The following is a 21,169-nucleotide window of genomic DNA, read 5'->3' on the forward strand; positions in this document are numbered from 1 at the left end:
AACGGGCCAAGCCTGGCTGGGCCTCTTTTCTCTCTATGTTTCTCGCATAGAGCAATAGACAGCCGGGGCCCTTACACGCACTGAGGGAAGGGGGTCTTACCCAATTTCCTATTCTTTCAGGGGGAAAAGACCCTGCGGAGACCACCCCTACCCAGCTAAGGAGGTAAGGTGGTGAATACATCACATGTGTTTTTAGTCGACAAGTGGGAGTGGCGCGGTGGTAGAGTGCCACAGGGCATGGCCCCTGGCAGCAGGTTTGCGGCAGGGCAGGATGTGTGAAATAGCCTCCGTCTGTTTCTTCACCACTGAGGACTGCTGGGTGGAGTCGTCAGGTGGTGTCGCCGAATGGACGGAGCTGGGAAATGGGAGTGTTTGAGAAAGCGTGCTTTGTCTACCTCCTCTACTGCGACCAGGTCCAGTCCATGTGTTGCATTTCCGGACCACGAGGGTGGCCATCGCCTGTTTGAGTGCAGTTCCTGCGGCACGTCAAGAACAGGACTACCGAAGTGCAAATTTTGGAGTGCCTTGGCCCGGTGGACTTGCAGGAGGGGGCCATGGCATGCAGGGGGGGAGCGGTCTGGGACCGAGGAAGCTTGGCTTGCTCAGCTCGTCATGCACGTCTGGGAAGAAAGGAACGGGGGGGGGGGGGCACGGCTGTGAGCGGCGCACATGCCCGTGGAACCAGTCAAGTAGCATGAGGGGAAGGGGGACGGGATTTTCCGGTCCAACCTCGCGCTCGCGGTACCTGGGGAAGCATAGCGGACCTCTGTGCATCAGGATCAGACTGGGCGCGCAGACCCGAAGGTGGCGGCGCAGACGAGTCATCAACATCAGACGCCGCTGTAACGCTCTCCGATGCAGCGATGATTATCGTCATCCAATCCCGGGAGCTCAAGGGACCGGCAGGCCGGCCGTGAAGTGGGCCGCACTCATCCCGAGCTCAGATGGGAGCAAGCAAGCATGCCGGGGAGGCGGGTGGTTCGCGGGGATTTACCCGGCGAACAGAGCCCGTCATTGTCCCCAAATCGCTTTCATCGCCCGCGGTGCCTGTGTGAGGCGCGGGGGCCGGCTGAAGTGGCTTTCTCTCATGACAAAAGAAAGCCGCGACCGCAATGCTGTTATTGCTATGTTCTCACACTGAAAACAGACCATTCATAAAAACGCTGCCTGCGTGTAATCGCAGCCCAGGTACGCCAAGCAGCTTTTATGACCGTCGGAGGTGGGGAGAAATCAATCGCATCCAGAAACTACACAGAGGCGGAAACACATCTTTAAAAAGACGCGTCCTGAAAAGGACATTCAACGCCGCTGTGTATTGCTTTTTTTTAGAGAAAATCACTCTTTTAAACAACTCTCTTAGAGTTTTGGTTTCTGCACTGACGATGCGCCCAGGGGCAATTGCACTGCTGTGCAAGAAGGAGAAATCGCTGCTGTAATGCGCCATCAATCCAACAGCATGCAGAGCATCAGAGGAATACTGGAACTGGTGTGATCTCACGCGAACAGCATGCACAACCATCGGCTCTGAAGAAAATTTCAGAATTAACTCTAGTATTTGCCTCACCTTTGTACCCGTATGTCCGGGGCGGGGTATGCAAATACTAGCTGCCAACTTCTCATTGGCCTTTTTTCATAGATCAGAGGTATATTCGGTGCTCAAGAGAGACCCCTAGTGTCGCTTCTCCGACACAACTTGGAGAGAGCGACAGAAGGGGAACTCAAAATAAGAGTCCTTGGAAACATGGAGACAGACTGTGACATGAACTTTTTTTTTTTTTATGGACCATTCTTTTTTCAGAATGCTCTAATTTACCCCAAAGTCTTCAAAACTGAGCCAAACATGATGAAGCAGGCTTACATGATGGAACTTAAACAGAAAACTTAAACTTAAAAAGAAGTTATTTGATCTTGCCCATTTTTGTGTGTATGTGTGTGTGTGTTGAATTGCTATTCAGTACATTTCTGAATGCAATTTCTATTAAACATCCTGTGGGGTGTGGCCAATGCAATTCAAGGGGAGCTAGTACTTCAAAACTGAATTTTGCCAACCCTGCTTTTACCTACCATTAAGAGTTCAGCACTTTCAGGTCTGTTTAACACATTTTATCATGTTTAAATCCATTTCCTGCATATTTTCCTCCAAAATCAGCACAAATAATAGTCCACAAGTTCTGTCTGGGCCTGCTGACAGCATACAATAAAATTTGTTATTTTGAATCAAACCATCTAGTTCCTTTGCTGTTTACACTGTGTGGATGACCTTCGGCATCAATATATTTTTTGGTATTTGTCACAGGTGAAATACCAGACCTGTTCCCTGATGACGAGGTTGAGAACATCATCAGTTCTTTAAGGAATGAAGTGCGTGGCATGGGTCTGATGGACACCAGGGAAAACTGCTGGAAGTTCTTTATCGACCGCGTCCGTAGGCAACTAAAAGTGCGTAAGCAATAATGATTCGTGAACCATCATGTTGAAGCTTTTGTACTCCAACAGACTCTGAGAAACGTTAAGCTCTATACATACTCTGTAAATGCTTTTTAGTCAAGCTTCAATCATTGAGTTCCTAGCTCTTGCATACAAAAAAATAAACATAAACAGACTTGCGTGTCCAAGAAGGCTGTCTGAGGGCTCATTCTGCTGGTTTGTTCATACAGTGGATGGGAGATGGCAGTAGGGGGCTTTTATTCATCTTTGTTTTTGTATATGTTTAATGATGTGTAATGTTTTTTGGGTTTGTGTAATGATCGTAGTTAGAGCTCAACAATATCAATGGCCCAATCGCCCAGGCCCACTGACAGAATTGACACATGTCAGGCCTGTGCTCTGTTGTCAATAGATCACATGTATTGCGATGCAAATGTCATAATTTGGTTTTCTGTTACAACTGAACATTGTTGCTTCAAATTTTGCAAGATAACATTTTCTCCCTGGCTGACACAGGTGAGGTTTTGTCAAAATTGCGAGGGTGACTAGTCTTGTAATAATGGGTTGAAAATGATTTGAAAATGCCAAATTTCAGTGTTTCCAAGTTTACTGTATGAATTTACTGATCTGACTGTTCCGAGTTAAATGATAAAGATTTGTAAGACCTTCTGATTTGTAAGAATTTTTTTTATGAATATTTTAAAAAGTACATTAATAAAAATGTTGCTAATGCATCTATTTTTAATATTTATGGCTTGGTCAGCAGAAAAAAAAAATCTTAATTGTTGAGCCCTGATGGTACCCCCTTTTTAGGATACTATCATCAATATCAACCCATTTTTCAGGTGGCCCTCTGTTTCTCTCCTGTGGGCAACAAGCTTAGGGTGCGCAGTAGAAAGTTTCCAGCAGTGGTCAACTGCACTGCCATCGACTGGTTCCATGAGTGGCCACAGGAGGCGCTGGAGTCAGTCAGTCTGAGGTTTTTACAGGAAGTCGAGTACATCGAGGTAAGTTATTCACCCACTGGCGTATGGGACCCCCGCTTAGGGTTAGTGGCAGGACTTATGGGGGCGTAATGAGCAAAGTATGTCATTCACCCAGTTATCATTTACTCATGTTGTTCCAAAGCCTGACTGACTGTTTTCTTTGGAACAAAAAAGGAGATGTTAAAGTTGTTTTAGCCGTTCTGGAACTTCCATGAGACTGAGCCGCTGAATTAGACAATCCCCCTCTTTCCAAAACACCACCCTCCAAAGATAGTGACTGAGTTTGTGTTTTTGTGGTTGTCAGATATAACAATCGCAAAATTACACCCTCAGCTGTCAACTGTTATGAATCTGAGTATGACATTAAACCTGAATGATCCACTTAAACTACTACACTATGAGAATGAAAATTATTGACAGGCAGAAAGCACATCAAAGTCTTCTGATTTGCTGATCAAAGAATGTGTCCGATTTTTTTTAAATCTGTCTGGCTCATGGTTAGATTGTTTTTGCTGTTTATACAGTCTAGTGCTGTCACAGACATCGGTGAGATATCTCAGAACACTTGATATCAGTGATATCTTTCAGGAAGCAGGAACATTTTCTGCTACTATTCCATAAAACAAATCGCTTACAGCATCTTTAAGCAGAATGCCATTTTTTTCTCTTCTTACAATAAAAGTAAATGGTGACTGGGGCTGTCATTCTGCCCAACATCTCCATTTTTGTTCCATGAATGAAATATCCATTGTTATTGTGACAGTGAGACACTTTACCTAATTTTGACTGTACGCCACCATGATTTGAGGATTTGAAACTAAGCAATTACTATCAGCTTTAATTTGAAGTTATTAACATCCAAATTGGGTTAACGGTTTAGGAATTACAGCAAGTTTTGTACACAGACCCCCATTTTTGGGGCTTCCAAAAGTTGCATTTGGAAGCTGTTGCTGTAAATTGTCATTATGAGGTCCAAAAAGCTGTCAATACAAGTAAAGCTGTACATCATTAGGCTGAAAAAAAATGTAAAATTAAAATCCATCAGGGAGATAGCAGAAACCTTAGGAATGACCAGATTAACAATTTGGTTCATTCTTAAAAAGAAGGAACACATGGGTCCTGGGTAGCTCAACGAGTATTGACGCTGACTACCACACCTGAAGTCGCTAGTTCGAATCCAGGGTTTGCTGAGTAACTCCAGCCAGGTCTCCTAATCAACAAAATTGGCCCAGCTGCTAGGGAGGATAGAGTCACATGGGGTAACCTTCTCGTGGTTGCAATTAAGTGGTACTCGCTCTCAATGGGGCACGTGGTATGTTGTGCGTGGATCGTGGAGAGTAGCATTTGCCTCCAAATGCTGTGAGTCTCCATGGTGTCTTATCACAGCCATGTGATAAGATGCACAGATTGACAGTCTCAGAAACGGAGGCAACTGAGACTTGTCCTCCGCCATCCGGATTGAGGTGAGTAACTGTGCCACCACAAGGACCTAGTAAGTAGTGGGAATTGGGCATTCCATAAAATTGGGGAGAAAAGGGGATAAAAATAATAATAATAAAAAAAAAAGGAACACACTGGCGATGTCAGTAACAACTAAAGCCTGGACGACCACAGAAGACAACTGTAGTGGTGGATCACAAAATTATTTCCTTGGTGAAGAAAAAACACTTTACAACATCAAATCAAGTGAAGAACACTCTCCAGGAGTTAATCGTATCATTGTCAAAATCTACAATCAAGAGAAGGAAGTAAAGTAAATACAGGTTTACCACAAGGTGCAAACCACTGTTAAGCCACAAGAATAGAAAGGCCAGATTTGACTGCCAGAAAGAAAAAAAAAGCCTGCCAAGTTCTGGAACATTTTACTTTGGCCATATACTGTATAACTAGGATGATTTAGCCAAATGCTGCAAAACTGAAAGGATGGCGCTTCACAATACTGATGGACAGTGACCCAAAACATACTGTCAAAGTAACTAAAGAGCTTTTCATGTTAAAGAAGTCACCTGAACTCAACACGAATGAACATGCTGAAGACTTGCTGAAAGCAGCAACTTAAGACAGCTGCAGTAAAACATCCCTAGGAAGGAAACCCAGAATTTGGTGATGTCAGTGGGTTCTAGACATCAGACATTCAATACAGACTAAGTTTGAATTATACTAATTTTATTTATAATTATGTTTGTCCTATTACTTTGGAGCCCCTGTATAAAATGTGCTGTAATTCCTAAACTGTACACACTATTTGAATATTATTCAACTTAAAACTGACAGTCTGTACTTCAATTATATAGTCATAGCTTAATTTCAAATCAAAACTTGTCTCACTGTACCACAACTTATGGAGAGCACTGTAAGTTTGGAACAATATGGGTGGGCAAATTACTTCAAAATTTTCATTTTTGGGTGAACTATGCCTTTAAATTTACCTTTCTAGAGTGATTTATACCATATGTTCACACAGACCTTACAGCATAAATGTATTTAAAGAGGAATTACAATCGTGGTAAAAGCAGCCTTTGCTAGTCCAGTGGAAACTACAACGTGGTCGTCCTTGAAATCACACGGTGCACATTCATAAAGATTATACTATAGTTGTATTGGCTTATCAGACTCGATCACCATTGCATTGTCATTTTAGATTTGTTTATTCAACATATCGTTCTATCCCCGTGTGTGTTGTTGGATAATCAGTCTGTTTTTTTCTATTATTCAGTAGAAATAGTTTTTCGTGGTAAAAGTCATTATTTGTGCCTTTCTGAATAAGGTATTGGGCATCAGGCAGATCCCTACAACACATCATCAAAAGCATTTTAACCTGGTTTAACAGGGACTATGAAACTAAAAAAACAATATACACACGAGCCAAAACATTATGACATCACACAGGTGAAGCGAATAACGTTGATCATCTACTAACAAGGCCACATGTCAAGGTCTGGGTAGTTTAGATGGTAACTGAAAAATCAGTTCTCATAGTCAACATGTTGATTGCAGTAGAAATGGGCAGGAGTAAAGACATAAGCGACTTTGACAAGATGACTGGGTCAGAGCATATCTGGCCTGATGACTTGGTCAGAGCATCTCTGAAATGACAAGGGTGGTGGGGTGCTACCAGTCAGTAGTGGTGAGTTTTGTGGTGAGCACACATTGTTCGGGAATGGTTTGAGGAACATAATGAAAAGTTCAAGGTGTTGCCCAGGCCTCCAAAATCCCCAGATCTCAATCTGATTGAGCATCTGTGGGATGTGCTGGAACAACAAGTCAGATCCACGGTGGCTCCTCCTCACAACTTACAGGACTTGAGGGATTTCCTGCTAATGGCTTGTAGCCAGATACCACAGGATGCTTCAGGAGTCTTGCAGAGTCCATGCCTCGGCGGGTCGGTGCTGTTTTGGTGTCACGTGGAGGACCAACACCATATTAGGCCGGTGGTCATAATGTTTTGGCTCATCAGTGGATCTTCACACTATTTTAATCATAATTCCCTCAATCTGAAACCTTCAGAAAGTCTCAGCAGGTAAGAGATTATTCAAGACGGGGCCACACTTCCTCCTATTGCTGTAATAAATCTCAATGCAAACTCTAATGTATTCAGGTGCAAATGCCGCTCAATGCCAATTGTAATTTTTTGCAAGTCCTGGGTGCCTGAAGTCATGAAAAAAATAATTAGATTGGCTAAGGTGGTGTGCAGCCAGTCTCTTCATTATATTTCAAGGGAAAATGAAATGGCTGTGATGGCCCAGTAATAGAGTATGACATTTCTAGCAATATGCTGGTATTTTAGCCTGTATTTCATGTATGAACTGCATTGTTAATTTCCCCACATATCTAGCCAGATGTAAAGGACTCTGTGAGTAAATTCATGGCCTATGTACATGTAAGCGTGAACAAGACCTCAAGGGACTACCTTGCCAATGAGAGACGATATAACTACACTACACCCAAGTCCTTCCTGGAGCAAATCAAGCTATATCGCAACTTGCTGGCTCTTAAGAGACAGGATCTCACCTCTAAGATGGAACGGCTGGAAAACGGCTTGGAGAAGCTTAACAGTACCACTGAACAGGTGTGTTAATTAATGCACTGTTTTAAACAGTATTATTGTTATTGACAAAAACTACTGTAAAACTCAGAAACTAAATGAAAATATTTTCCACTGAAAAGAAACTATTTAAAAAATATGAAAAAAGATTTGGAAAAGCTGACACTAAAAAAAAAAATCTATTTTCTAACTAAAATAAATAATCAAAAAAAATAAAAATACCTCAAATTAATTGTATTTTTAGTTGTTATATTATACAATTTGCAATTTTAAACAGTTTTACATCTTGTCTTCATTAATATGAAAATGCCACTGAATAGTGATAACACTAGACACCCTTGAGTGTTAAACATATTTAAATTATATTAGTTAACAAATTAACTTGGCAGCTCTTAAATACTAAAACTAAGGTCAAAACTAAATGTACTGAAAAGCTCAAATTAACCTGAAACTAGAAAAAACTGAGAAAAAAAAAGTCACAAAGTAAACAACGAATAAAAACTAAACTAAGTTGTAAGAGCAAAATAAAAATGTAAATGAGTAAATAAATAAAAAGGACCACTTCTCGTCACGTGTATTGCGTGCTTTAGAAGTAGTTGCCTTTAAATTGTATACCAAGCCTAGAGTTACCTACTCAGCATAGCATAATAAATGACAATTTATATATATATATATATATATATATATATATATATATATATATATATATATATATATATATATATATATATATATATTAGTTAATAAAATTAGTCAACCATTTCAAATATTTTATTATTTTAAATAAAATTATAGTTTTGTAATTAAATAAATGAATATGTTTGCACAATTATATTTTGTCTACAAAACTAATTAAAAAATGTAAGCATACACCTTCAGATCAAAAGGTTTTTAAGATTTGAAGAGACAAACTTTTGAACGGTAGTGTATGTATATGTATATGTATATAGATAGATAGATAGATCGATAGATAGAATGACTCATATTAGATTAGCATTTTTGATAAGTGCATTGCTTATTTGGCTTTTTTTTTTAAATGTTTCCCCCACTTCCATCCTTTAAACAAAACTAAAATCTCCCCTTTGATTTTCCCTCTATTCATTATAATAGCACAGTGTTGTTGATATGGTTAAAAAGAATGACAGGATATTCCCAGAGAAAAATGGGAAGGGCATTAGATGCACTTGAAAGCTTCAACAATGCTACTTTATCTTAGTGAGTGCTTGCATTAAAGCTCTGAAGATTCATTTTGATTACATAAAATCATGTACCATTAGCTAATTTACTTTCCCACTGGTCAACACACACATCGTAGCAGCATGCATCTAAATGAAATAATCACATGGTACACATTGAGAAGCTACGCTAAAAGAGCCCTGCTCATATAAACAATAGGTATGCTAGTATTCGTAGTTTGTTAAAACCAAACAGCGTAGGATGAGCATTAAGGTACCTGAGACCATTAATGGACCCTCATGCATTCTAGGAGGAGTGCAGTTCACACAACATGTGACATGTATTTTGGCAAGGGTCAGACAGGTTTGTTAAAAACATTAACAGTCAGCCAATTCACATTTTTGGCAATATATGATTCATGTATTTAGAGCTGAAGTGCCCAAACTTTGTCCTACAAAGGGCCAAAAGTCAAACTTAATTGAGGGCCATGTGCTGAAAGTAAACACTTCAACAAACTAAACAAACTAAGGGCCTGAAATTCATTTCTGTAAATGGGGGGAATTTCCCCCTTACATGGCTAATATAGTGGGCATTTTTTACCTTTACAAAGGATTTTTTTTCTAACCTTATAAAATGACTCCGTCATCCTTTTTATGTCAAATAATTCTTACTTGCAACATCTGAACAACAGATGACGCGAAACAAAAAATGTTCAGCAATAATTCAAATGAAGATCGCAATGTATGTATTTAGAACCATATCAGATTGCCAGGCAATTTTTTTTGTCCACAGCCCCCATTAATTTGTGACCCTGGATGGAACTAGTGATGGATATGAGAAATGTAAAAGGTGTATAAGCATCTCTTTATCATGCAGCTGGTACATTGCACAAAGCATTTTTGCTATTTCTGCCTTTCTTGCAAACGTGCTGCATTATGAATAATGAGGGGGCACCAAGATATTAAAGGTGGCTCAACTATAACGTTCCACGTTAACATCACACGCTTGCAATGTTGACAGCTTTATTGATTATAAACTGGAGTGATGTAGTTTTATCGCGTTGCTCGCTTACAGAGACATAGTATAAAAATGCCATTTTTATGTAGAATTTACAGCTTTAGAAAGGTTTTATACATCTATAACAGTAACTATGCGACAAAAGGCTTCCTCACTGTGCACGCTTACACTAAATTCAACAAGCTCAAAGCTGCAAGAGAGAGAGAGAGCGAGAGAGAGAGAGAGAGCAGAGTTATTCACGCAGCTTCTGGAATTACAGTTTGATACAAAAACAAGTGTATTGATTTGTTCTTCTGTATCTATTGTTTTACTAATTCGCAACTTCACTGTAAAGTTTATAAATGTGGAATTTTTTTAATTGTGCGCAATACATGCAATTCCATGCCCCCCCTCCCTCAACCTTGTCATATACCGCAAGCTGGGCCAAATCAAAGGTCATCGCGTGCTAATTTTGGCACACGGGCCCTGGCTTGGGTATCTCTGATTTAGAGAATACAGTGTGTCATTTTCAGCGATGTAGCTTTGTGGCTTAATGGCCTTGTATCATTGTTGAAATTTTAAAAGCACTATTACTATTGATCATACTTAGGGTTGTAAAAAATTTTATCAGATCCCTAACCCCCTACAGTATGTGTTAAACTCCGATGCATTACTTGTACTGCACAATTTGTGTTACAGACATGAATTATACTTCCATATAGCGACCAGAATTTCATAGAGAAAAAAAAGAGTAACCACACAGAACACCCTAGCAACTGTATCGCAATGTCATGGCAACCACCCGCAACACCCTAGCACTGTGTTAGTGACATTTCCATTGGCAAGAACATTCACATTTTCTTCACCTACAAGTGTAAAAATCTGGTTATTGCCAATAATTGTGTTCTGAGCAGCGATTTGCTTAACAACTTCTGCTAATTATTATGATTGAGACTTTACTTATGTAATGTGTCCTTCTGTTTAAGTTGCATTATTCTTTCTAAAGGCTCATATAAAGAAGCTTGTTTTAGAAAAAGTGTGTGCGTGATAATCCTGGAGGCACAGGCCTGCTGAAACACTTTTTTTCATCCTCAGGTAATGGCTTCAGGGCTCCAACCTCAGTCCCACCATCCTTTAAATGGAAAAGCTATCAGAAAGCTCATTTATGTGCATAGATTGTACTGGCAAGGGAGGGGAGAAAATACAAACAAAAAAAAAAAAAATTCACACATACAGCAGATATCCTATTGTGCTGTTAGAGATTGACACCCACAATAATAACGTACATTAGAGGTTCAGAATCTGAGGATGGGAAAAGAGCAGACCTGGCTAGAAATCAAAATTAAAAATAGGTGCTAATGAGGCAGAAAGTTTATTTGTGGTGTTCCAAGCTGATTTATTGAGATGGGACCCTTTTTAACATGTAATTAGTGGATATCAAACTAGTTGGTCCCTGCCCACATTTGGGGGTGTAGAAGTGGAGGGGCTGCTTTGGTGTTTATTAGTTTTAAAGCCACTCATTAAGTGGTTCATATACTGTATAAATGAGGAACTGTGAAAGTCATGGCAGCAGAATTGTTTGTCTTTGCTCACAAAAAGCAACTTTGATATAATCTTCTATATGAAGATAAACAAGGCTCAGCCCAACTTTATGTTTCTATTTATCACCCTGTGTACACGTGCATGAACGTCTAGGCTACGTATGTAACCTCCGTTCCCTGATGGAGGGAACGAGATGTTGTGTCGAAGAAGCGACACTAGGGGTCTCTCTTGATTCTAGCGGCTTGAAGGGGGGTCTCTGAAGGCCCGAGAGGACCACTGAGAGATCCCAGGAGGGGAACAGGCTTGGCCGGGAAGGATTTAACCTCCAGGCACCTCTTAGGAACCTGATGATGAAGTCGTGCTTACCCAAAGACTTGCCGTCTACTGCGTCGTAGTGGCCCGCGATAGCAGAAACATACACCTTCAAGGTGGACGGGGACAGCCTCCTCTCCAGCCTCTCCTGCAGGAATAAGAGCACTGACCTAACTGCGCACCTCTGTGGGTCTTCAGCCCGGGAAGAGCACCAATTCCCGAACCAACACCACTTCAGGGCGTAAAGTTGCCTGGTAGAGGGGGCTCTGGCTTGGTTGATCGTGTCTATGACGCCAGGTGGTAGACCACCTAGATCTTCCGCATCCCATCCAGGGGCCAGACGTGGAGGTTCCAGAGGTCTGGGTGCGGATGCCAGAGTGTGCCCCATCCCAGAGAAAGAAGGTCTTTCCTCAGGGGAATTCGCCAGGGAGGGGATGTTGCGAGGAGTACGAGGTCCGAGAACCAGGCCCGGGTGGGCCAGTAGGGAGCCACTAGGGTGACTTGTTCCTCGCACTCCCTGACCTTGCACAGCACCTGTGTAAGAAGGCTCACTGGGGGAAATGCGTACTCGCGCAGCCCTGAGGGCCAGCTGTGTGCCAATGCATCTGCCCCGAGGGGAGCCTCTGTCTGGGCATAACAGAGCGGGCAGTGGGAGGTCTGGGCCTTGCCGAATCACTCCCAAATCAGCTGGACCGACTGGGGGTGAAGCCTCCACTCTCCACCGGGCAAGCGTTGTCGTGACAGTGTGTCCGCTACCACATTGAGGTTGCCGGGGATGTGAGTGGTGTGCAGCAACTTGAGTCACTTCTGGCTCCAAAGGACGAGACGACAGGCGAGTTCTGACATGTGGTTGGAGCGTACGCCGCCATGGCAATTTATGTACACTACCGCGGTGGTGCTGTCTGACCTGATTAGGACATGTTTATCTCGAACTAACGGGAGAAACTTCTGCAGGGCAAAGAAAACAGTCAGCAACTCTAGGCAATTGGTGTGCCAGTGCAGCGGGGCCTCTTTCCTACATCATCACATAGTTTGTGCCATGGCGCCATGCTCGTCTCAGGACTCGAGACCGAAGCCAGTGCTGAAGCGGTCTCATATGCATCAACCACCGCGGAGGGTGCCATATGCCCTAGAAGCCTCTTGAAAATTTTACAGGGACCGCTGTGCCCGGCCTGAAGGTGGCGAGGTATTTCAGCACCGACTGCGCATGCTCGTTGGTGAGACGTGCAGACATTGAGTCTAACTCCATGCCGAGAAAAGAGATGCTCTGAACCGGGGAGAGCAAGCTGTTTTCCCAGTTGACCTGAAGCCCCAAACAGCTGAGGCGTCTGTGAGCGCATAGTAACTCTCGGGTGTGGGCCAGAATGAGCCAGTCATCGAGGTAGTTGAGTATGCGAATTCCGGCTTATCGGAGCGGGGCAAGGGCTGCCTCTGCGACTTTCGTGAAGACGCGAGGGGACAGAGACATGGCCATCGAACGTGAACCGTAGGAAGGGTCGGTGTCGAGGAAGAATTGGAAGTACATGTCCTTCAGGTCTACTGCTGTGAACCAATCTAGATGCCGGACGCAAGTTAAGATGTGTTTTTGCGTGAGCATTTTGAACGGGAGTTTGTGTAAAGCCCGGTTGAAAACTCACAAGTCCAAGATCGGTCGTAAGCCACCGCCTTTCTTGGGTACAATGAAGTAAGGGCTGTAGAAACCCTTCTTCATCTCGGTTGGGGGGACAGGCTCTATCGCGTCTTTGAGTAAGAGAGTAGTGATTTCCACGTGCAGGGATTTGTCATGCTCGCCGTGTACTGCGGTAAAGCGGACACCCGCGATGATGGGTCCAGCCAGCGTGACTGGTTGAGAAGTGAAAGCCATGCATCCAAGCTCCGTGCTAGGGGCACCAAGGGGACGATTATTTTTTACGTACCCGGCTGGGCTTCGCAGCGGGGCGGAGCAGGTAGTACGGTGTCAGGAGGCGAGGACGCGTACTCTAAGCACTTACTTTGCTCCGCACACCCGGAAGGGGGCGGATTAGTGACTGAGGAGGAGGTCCGGTAGAGGCGTCCTCTGGACTCGTTAGAACCAGCCGGCCAGGGAACAGTTGTGGGGCTGAGGGCGGGGGGATCCGCGTCCAGCATGCCGGGACTGTTGAGGTGTGGTGGCAGAGTGCCGTGAGAACGGCATTTGCAGGCCAGGTGACCCATAAAGAGGAAATTGCTCTATTATTGAAAAATGTGCAAAACATACCTTTAACTGAAAGTTCTCTTCCCGGCCCTCCACCGGGGGATGTAGTGGTGGAGGGCCGATACAATTCATATATCTTTAGATAATTATAATAACAGGGCTTTGTAGACAAACAATTCTTGAATGTCAGCACATGTTGATGGCACCACAGCTGATAATCCGCACCAGACACATCTGATATAATAAAATTATGTCGATTTAATTCATCAAATCGACATAATTCTTAGGCAACACTATATTCATGCACTACATGATTTATTATCAAAAATACTCCAGAATGCTGTATTTCTAGACCTGAAAACACTGTGCAATATCCCTGTGCTGCCTAGAAAATGCACCTTCTCAGATTTTGCCTGATAACAGAGGCACATTGCAGCAACCAAGCCAGAACAGACAACTCCACGTACCATGGAGTTAGATGCATACATTCCACCTCTTTCAGTTACCAAAGTTTTAGAATTGTGTAATTGGGTGGTCTGTTTGCCAGTTCCGGAGCAAACGTCTCGATCTCTGGGTCGTCCGTCTCAGGAGCGCTTGGGAGCCTTCCAGGTCCTCAAGGGGTCCATGAGACGGGGGGCGTGCGCTTCCTGCGGGGTGCTTGACGCTAGGGCTGACAGCTGGGCCCACTCTTGGTTTTTTTTTTAAGCCGCAGGAGGATGCCCTCGGCGAGCAGATGGGGCATGGCCCATGGCGGCAGGTTTGCGGCGGGGCAGGATGTGTAAAATGGCATCCGTCTGCTTCTTCACCACTGAGAACTGCTGGGCAGAGTCGTCAACGGTGCCACCGAATGGACTGAGCTGGGGGCGTTCGAGAAAGCGTGCTTTGTCTTCCTCCTGTATTTCAACCTGGTCCAGTCCATAGATTACGTTTCTGGACCACAAGGGTGGCCATCGCCCATTCGAGTGCCGGCGCTTCTCACCTCCGTGGCCCGGGGGGCGCGATTGGTCATTGGGCAAGTTTTGAAGTGCCTTGGCCTGGTGTTGGTTGCTGGAGGGGCCATGGCATGCAGGGCGGAAGCAGTCTGGGGCCACTCCACCGTCGAGTGTAGTGAGAGCGTTGGAGCGAGGAAGCCATTTTCAGGCAGTAAGCGGCTTACTCAACTCATCATGCACGTCCGGGAAGAAAGGAACCGGAGGGGGGTGCGGCTGTGAGAGGCACACATGCCCGCGGAACCAATCAAGTAGCCGTGGGGGGGGGGGCAGGGTTTTTTTCCGCTCACGGTATCCGGGAATGCGTAGCGGACCTCTTTGCGTCAGGCTCAGACTGCGAGCGTCTCTTCTACCCGTGGCATCACCGTATACCCCCGAACCTTAGCACCCATGATAGTCGAATATGTCGACATCGAGGACACAAAGATACGGGAAGTATAAGGTTTCCCCCATGAACGAGTCAACTCGTCATGGAGGTCATCAAAGAAGGGAGAGACTGATTTTGAGTTCCCTTTCCCCAGCCACCAGACAGAAATCTGTCTTCTAAATTTGAATGTTTGGGGGTCTCTTGTTCATGCAGCCAGTCTAATTGTAATCTGGCCACCGCACGAGTAACCACCTCGAGCAATTCCTCAACCGTTTTGTAATAACACGAAGAATGCTCAGAGGTAGGCAACTCAGATTCCGCGGCCCCAAGAGATTCATCATCCCTCTCATGAACTGAAGAGGCGCTGAGGCACACTTCGAGATCATGCGAGGGACAGGTTGGAGAGGGATTGAGTGATAGGGACAAACCTGTCTCTCGCTCCTCAGCCAGATCCATATGTGAGCCCCACGACAAAATGTTGGGGGCTGGCTCTTGGAAAAAGTGAGATGAGTGCGCAGCATCTTCACTGAGAGCAGCTCACAATGCTCACACCCACCTCGCTCCAACGCAAGAGCAGTGTGCTCTTGCCCCAAACAAACAAAACAAAACTGGTGTGTGTCCGATTTAGCCATATGGTGTAAACAGGGAAACACTCACCATCTGCTTTGTTTATCGCAAATTTTTTCTTTGTCTTTCACAATTAAGTGATAGAAGAAAGAAGAAAAAGATTTCTGCACACTGCCTGACAAATCTAACTTCTATCAGAGGAAAATAAAGAGTTTGAGAGGCTTGAGAAGCACAACACATCACAGAGTGTTCTGAAGACAAAAGACCTGACGATGCAACTGTGGCAAATCTATTTATAGCCCTGGTACTGGCACATTCTGATGATGTCACCAACAGAGGCTATAAATTCTAGTCAATTTTATTGATGTGTTGCACACATATTCACAGCTGGTCACTCCTAAAAGACATTCCCAAAGCGCTGAATCAAGCGCAGCATTAAGTGCAGCTTTTGATAAGGGAACATCATCCTGTGCATTTCCGGTTTAAATGTATCCAATTCGTTGATGTTATAAATATAATTGACATATGTATAGATAACTGACATCTCTTAATAAATGAGCAAAGAAAATGTTTTATTTGTGTTCTTCCCCTTCACCACTGCTTGACTTAGGCTAAATTAATCTGTGTCACTTGAAATATAAAACATTATTGAAAGAAAAATAAAATTTTGGCTATGTTAAGTAAACACCAGTATCGGGCCTGGGTATCTCAGTGAGTAAAGAAGCTGACTACCACCCCGCGTGTCCCAAGTTTGAATCCAGGGCATGCTGAGTGACTCCAGCCAGGTATCCTAATCAACCAAATTGGCCCAGTTGCTAGGGTGGGAAGAGTCACATGGGTTAACCTCCTCATGGTCGCTATAATGTGTGGTTCTTGCTCTCTGGGGGCACATGGTGAGTTGTGTGTGAATGCCGCAGAGAATACCGTGAAGCCTCCACATGAGCTATGTCTCCGTGGTAATGCGCTCAACAAGCCATATGATAAGATGCGTGGATTGACAGTCTCAGACGCGGAGGCTACTGAGATTCGTCCTACACCACCCGGACTGAGGCAAGTCACTACTTCACCATGAGAACTTAGAGCGCATTGGGAATTGGGCATTCCAAATTGGGGAGAAAAAAGTAAATACCAGTATCACCTTTTCATGATTTATAAATAGAAACAAAAATGTAGCCGACTTTTTCACATCCCACAATGAAGGTACGGTGTATGGAATTTTGGTCACATACATGGCGGTGCGGTCATATTGTGACGTCACATGAAACAGGTAAATTAGACTGATATTCTTTGATCTAAACTTGCTAAGTCCGTGTGCAGATGCTTATTATTTTTTTCTTAGACTAAAGAGGGATCATTATAGCTGTTTCATATAGTTTGGGGAGCAGAGAGGGAAAAACTCAGTTGAAGAGGGGTTTATGTATGCTTTCTAACTGTGCTTTCTGGGCAATTAGTTCTCCATCATCTTTCCCTCCTATTCATCAGTATAATTGCCCACATAATAGCAACTTGATTTTGTGGGTATTGTGCTGTTTTGCTACCTCGAGGGCAGTTAATCCCTATCGTCTCATTTTCTTAAGGCTAATCAGCTCATTTGCAGGCTAAAAAAAAGGAAACCGATTTGAGAAGAGTTTGAGGTGTTTTGCTGTAGAACTTTCAGAATTTGTTTGGTTTAGGAACTACATAATCCTTGAAATTGTTTCTGAGAATAGTTTTAGAGCTAATTGCATATTTTGCCCATTTATTTTTATTCATTCCAATTTTATATTCTTATTGGCTTTTCCAATGTTTGGTGCAGAAAACAAGTACTAAAGGCGTAATTAATTCAGAAAGTAGTTTACTAAACGGTATGAATTTGTCCTATCTCTGTAAACAGTAGTTATTTCCATTTTTTCTTGCTCTAGAGTGATTGCCATTTATCAATTAAAACTTAGAGCACTCATTTCTCTGATAAAATCATATCACGCCAAATATGGTTTAACAATGACTTCAAATACCCTGTTTTTCAAAATACAGGTGATGCAATTGGTTAATTAGCTACAGATGTTATTTTAGATAATAAATACATCACATGCAGGGCCTGTTAAGAATCAAATATTATTTTACTATTGAAATTTAGACAATATAAATTGAGCTTATTTATTTACAAATATAACAAGTATTTATTTATTTAGAATGAATGTGTGGACAAGTAAAGGAAAAGGATCGCACAAGTAGCCAACATACATTGTAATTTCTTCAGTAATTTCAGTTAAAGCATCCCAGGTGGATACATCATGAAGTTGTTTGAGAAAATACCTAGATTGTACAATGTTCTAATATACAGTAGGCTTCTTTTATGAATCTTAAACATTAATTTAGATTTTTATTTATTTTTATTTATTTATTTATATTTGTTTGGTAAATACGTAATTTCCATATTGTCATTTCTGTTTTTTCTTGCTTTGAATTGCTTTTTAGTTACTTGTTAATTAATTATTTGTACTAAAAGTACAATAGTAATAGTAATGTTTATCATAGAATTTATAATAAAAATCTGTATGTACCTTTGACTGGTTGTGTAAATCTATTTTTGTTAGATCTACATGTACCTTATACCAACAATGAACTTCAACTGTTGACTTTTGCAATCACTTAGGTGGATGACCTGAAGGCCAAACTAGCGGCACAGGAAGTGGACTTACAGCTGAAGAATGAGAATGCGGACAAACTGATCCAGGTGGTGGGGGTGGAGACAGAGAAGGTGGCCCGGGAAAAGGCAGTGGCTGATGAAGAGGAGCAGAAGGTAGCTATCATCGCTGAGGAGGTGACCAGGACACAGCGAGACTGTGAAGAGGACCTGGCTAAAGCTGAACCTGCACTCATAGCAGCTCAAGAGGCTTTGAACACTCTCAACAAGGTCAGTTATCATCATACATATGCATCTTCAAATGAATTTTACTGAAAAAATCTCTGTAACTCTAAATGTAACAGTTAATAATCACAATATTTTTTTTTCTTTTGAAAGTTACACATGGCTCAAAATTAATTTTACTCAAAACCCTGAGGGGGTCACACGTTTGCTAGCTATATATTTATCTTGTTTTCTTTATTTAATTTCTTCTGTTTAGAACAACCTGACAGAATTGAAGTCTTTTGGCAGCCCCGTAGTTGCTGTAACCAACGTAACAGCTGCTGTCATGGTGCTCGCAGCCCCTGGGGGTCGAGTACCAAAGGACCGTAGCTGGAAGGCTGCAAAGGTTATGATGGCCAAGGTCGATGCCTTCCTAGATTCCTTAATAAATTTCAAAAAAGAAAACATTCATGAGAACTGTCTTAAAGCCATCCGGCCTTACCTGGAAGACCCAGAATTTAAGCCTGAGTTGATAGCAGCGAAGTCAAATGCTGCGGCAGGCCTCTGCTCCTGGGTCGTCAACATTGTAAAGTTTTACGAGGTTTACTGTGAGGTAGAGCCCAAGAGACAAGCCCTGAGCAAGGCCAATGCAGAACTCGCCGCTGCACAGGAGAAACTTGCCGTCATCAAAGCAAAAATCAATGTAAGTCACCATACCATTCTATATTTTTTTACTTTTCTATAGTTTCCTGAATGTAAAATTAATAGATCAGATTCTGAAATATGAAAGGATGGGCCACATTTAAAGCCATTGTAAAAAAGCCAATGTATTCACAACAGTATGCTGTAACCTACAGTTATGCTAATAAACTATATTATTTGGCAGCAGACATTAATTTGGACTTCATGCTGTGCCTGAAAAACACCTTTAAAAGGGAAAGTTTTTTTTTTTTTTTTTAATTTTGTGATAATTCCCTCAGCCTCATGTTGTTCCAAACCTGTATGACCTTTACTTCAGAGGAACACAAAAGGAAATTTTAGGCAGAATGACAACCTCAGTCACCATTAACTTTCTTTTAATCTTTTTTGTATTTCTCCATACAATAAAAGTGAATGGTCGTTCTGCCTAACATTTTCTTTTGTGTTCCACGGAAGAAAGAAAGTGATCCGTTTTGGAATGTGTGGGTGAATGAATGATCACATAATTTTGATTTCAGTGATCATTTTTAATGACCGATTATTTTAATTGGTTATATATCATTCCAAACAACATTTAAGAAAAAAAAAACATTCTTTCTAAAATACTCTGTAAGTAGATTTCAAACTTCATATACATACACAAGATATGCCATTTTTCACATTTTAACCACTTGTTTGAACAGTCTTTAGGTAACTGTTTAAAATCTGAATTACCTGTCTCTCTCTCTCTCTCTCTCTCTCTCTCTCTCTTACATACTCCGTCCCTTTCTCCTAAAAGCATCTTAATGAGAACTTGGCAAAGCTGACTGCAAAGTTTGAGAAAGCCACATCAGACAAGCTGAAGTGCCAACAGGATGCTGAGACCACAGCACGCACCATCACTCTTGCCAACCGTCTAGTGAGTCTCCACCCACCCCCCACACACACAAACACAGGCATCAGCTCTGTATTCTCCCCTAGGAGTACTTAAATACCTGCACTGATCAACTCTATATGCATACATTTCAAATTAAACCCATAGCTGGTGTTTTGTATCCTAATTAACAAAAAACTAGATAGGCAAGCAAAAAAAAGAGAACAACAAAGTCTGAATATTAATTAAAAATTGGCACAAAAAAAAAATGGAAAAAGTAATCTATGCTGTCTGTTCAAGCATGCAGTTATAAAATGTCAGCAGGAAATCACACAAACAAACACAGCAACAAAGCACACTGTCGGTAGTGATTCATGAAAATTATTGTTTGATCTGGGAAAAATTCTAACTTGACCAGGAATGGTCTTAAAGTGACCTTAACAAGAGAGATCTATGCCGAGGGAGGGTGTAGCATAGTGCTTAAAGTAAAGTGTGTTATTACTGCACCAGTAGTTCCCTGTTTTTCAGGGAAATCAACCTACTGAATGAGTGCTTACTTTGTCTGTGCACAAACCTTTTAAACTCTGGTGCATTTTTTGGCTGCTGCCTGCAATTTTTCAAACTCAAAATATAAAAGCTCAGAATTCACACATACTGTTGCCTAATTGCAAAAAAATAAATCAATTTTTTTAGAAATATATTTAAAAAAAAGACTCAAATTATTCATAATTAATATTGTATATGTGTACAACCTTATGATGAACAGAAAGTAAAATGTTCCATCACTCCAATACCTTATCCTTGAGTAATCATGCTAAATTGCTAATTTGGTACTAGAAAATCCCTTGTCCTTATATCAAGCACAGTTGAAAGCTATTTGGTTTGTTAAATTAAGCTTATCATTGTCTTTGTGTTTGTTTTTTAGCTGCCACAGTATGCTATAGCCTGGCATGTATCAATAATAGGTCAAAAAGAAAGCGCTTTCTTTAGAAACTCAATCATTGTTTTCAGGAATGAAGGATATACAATGCTTGAAATTGCCAAAAAATGTAAGATTTCATACAAAGGTGTACACTACTGTCTTCAAAGACAAAGGACAACTGCCTCTAACAAGTACAGAAAGAGATGTGGAAGGCCAGATGGACAACTAAACAAGAGGATAAGTACATCAGAGTCTCTAGTTTGAGAAACAGATGCTTCACATGTC

At 42.0% G+C, this 21,169-nt stretch overlaps 1 protein-coding gene across 1 annotated transcript in view; it reads left to right on the forward strand.

Moving 5' to 3' along the window:
• The window catches only part of dnah9 (dynein, axonemal, heavy chain 9), a 241,431-nt gene that overhangs the window by 111,480 nt on the left and 108,782 nt on the right, over positions 1-21,169 (forward strand). Inside the window, exons 46-51 of the mRNA XM_052102818.1 lie at positions 2,297-2,439; positions 3,273-3,434; positions 7,249-7,482; positions 18,216-18,476; positions 18,688-19,113; positions 19,888-20,007. Of these exons, the coding sequence (XP_051958778.1) occupies positions 2,297-2,439; positions 3,273-3,434; positions 7,249-7,482; positions 18,216-18,476; positions 18,688-19,113; positions 19,888-20,007 (1,346 nt within the window). The remainder of the gene's footprint in view (positions 1-2,296; positions 2,440-3,272; positions 3,435-7,248; positions 7,483-18,215; positions 18,477-18,687; positions 19,114-19,887; positions 20,008-21,169) is intronic.

Source organism: Xyrauchen texanus, chromosome 33 (assembly GCF_025860055.1).
Source record: "Xyrauchen texanus isolate HMW12.3.18 chromosome 33, RBS_HiC_50CHRs, whole genome shotgun sequence".
In the NCBI taxonomy this organism is placed as follows: domain Eukaryota; kingdom Metazoa; phylum Chordata; class Actinopteri; order Cypriniformes; family Catostomidae; genus Xyrauchen; species Xyrauchen texanus.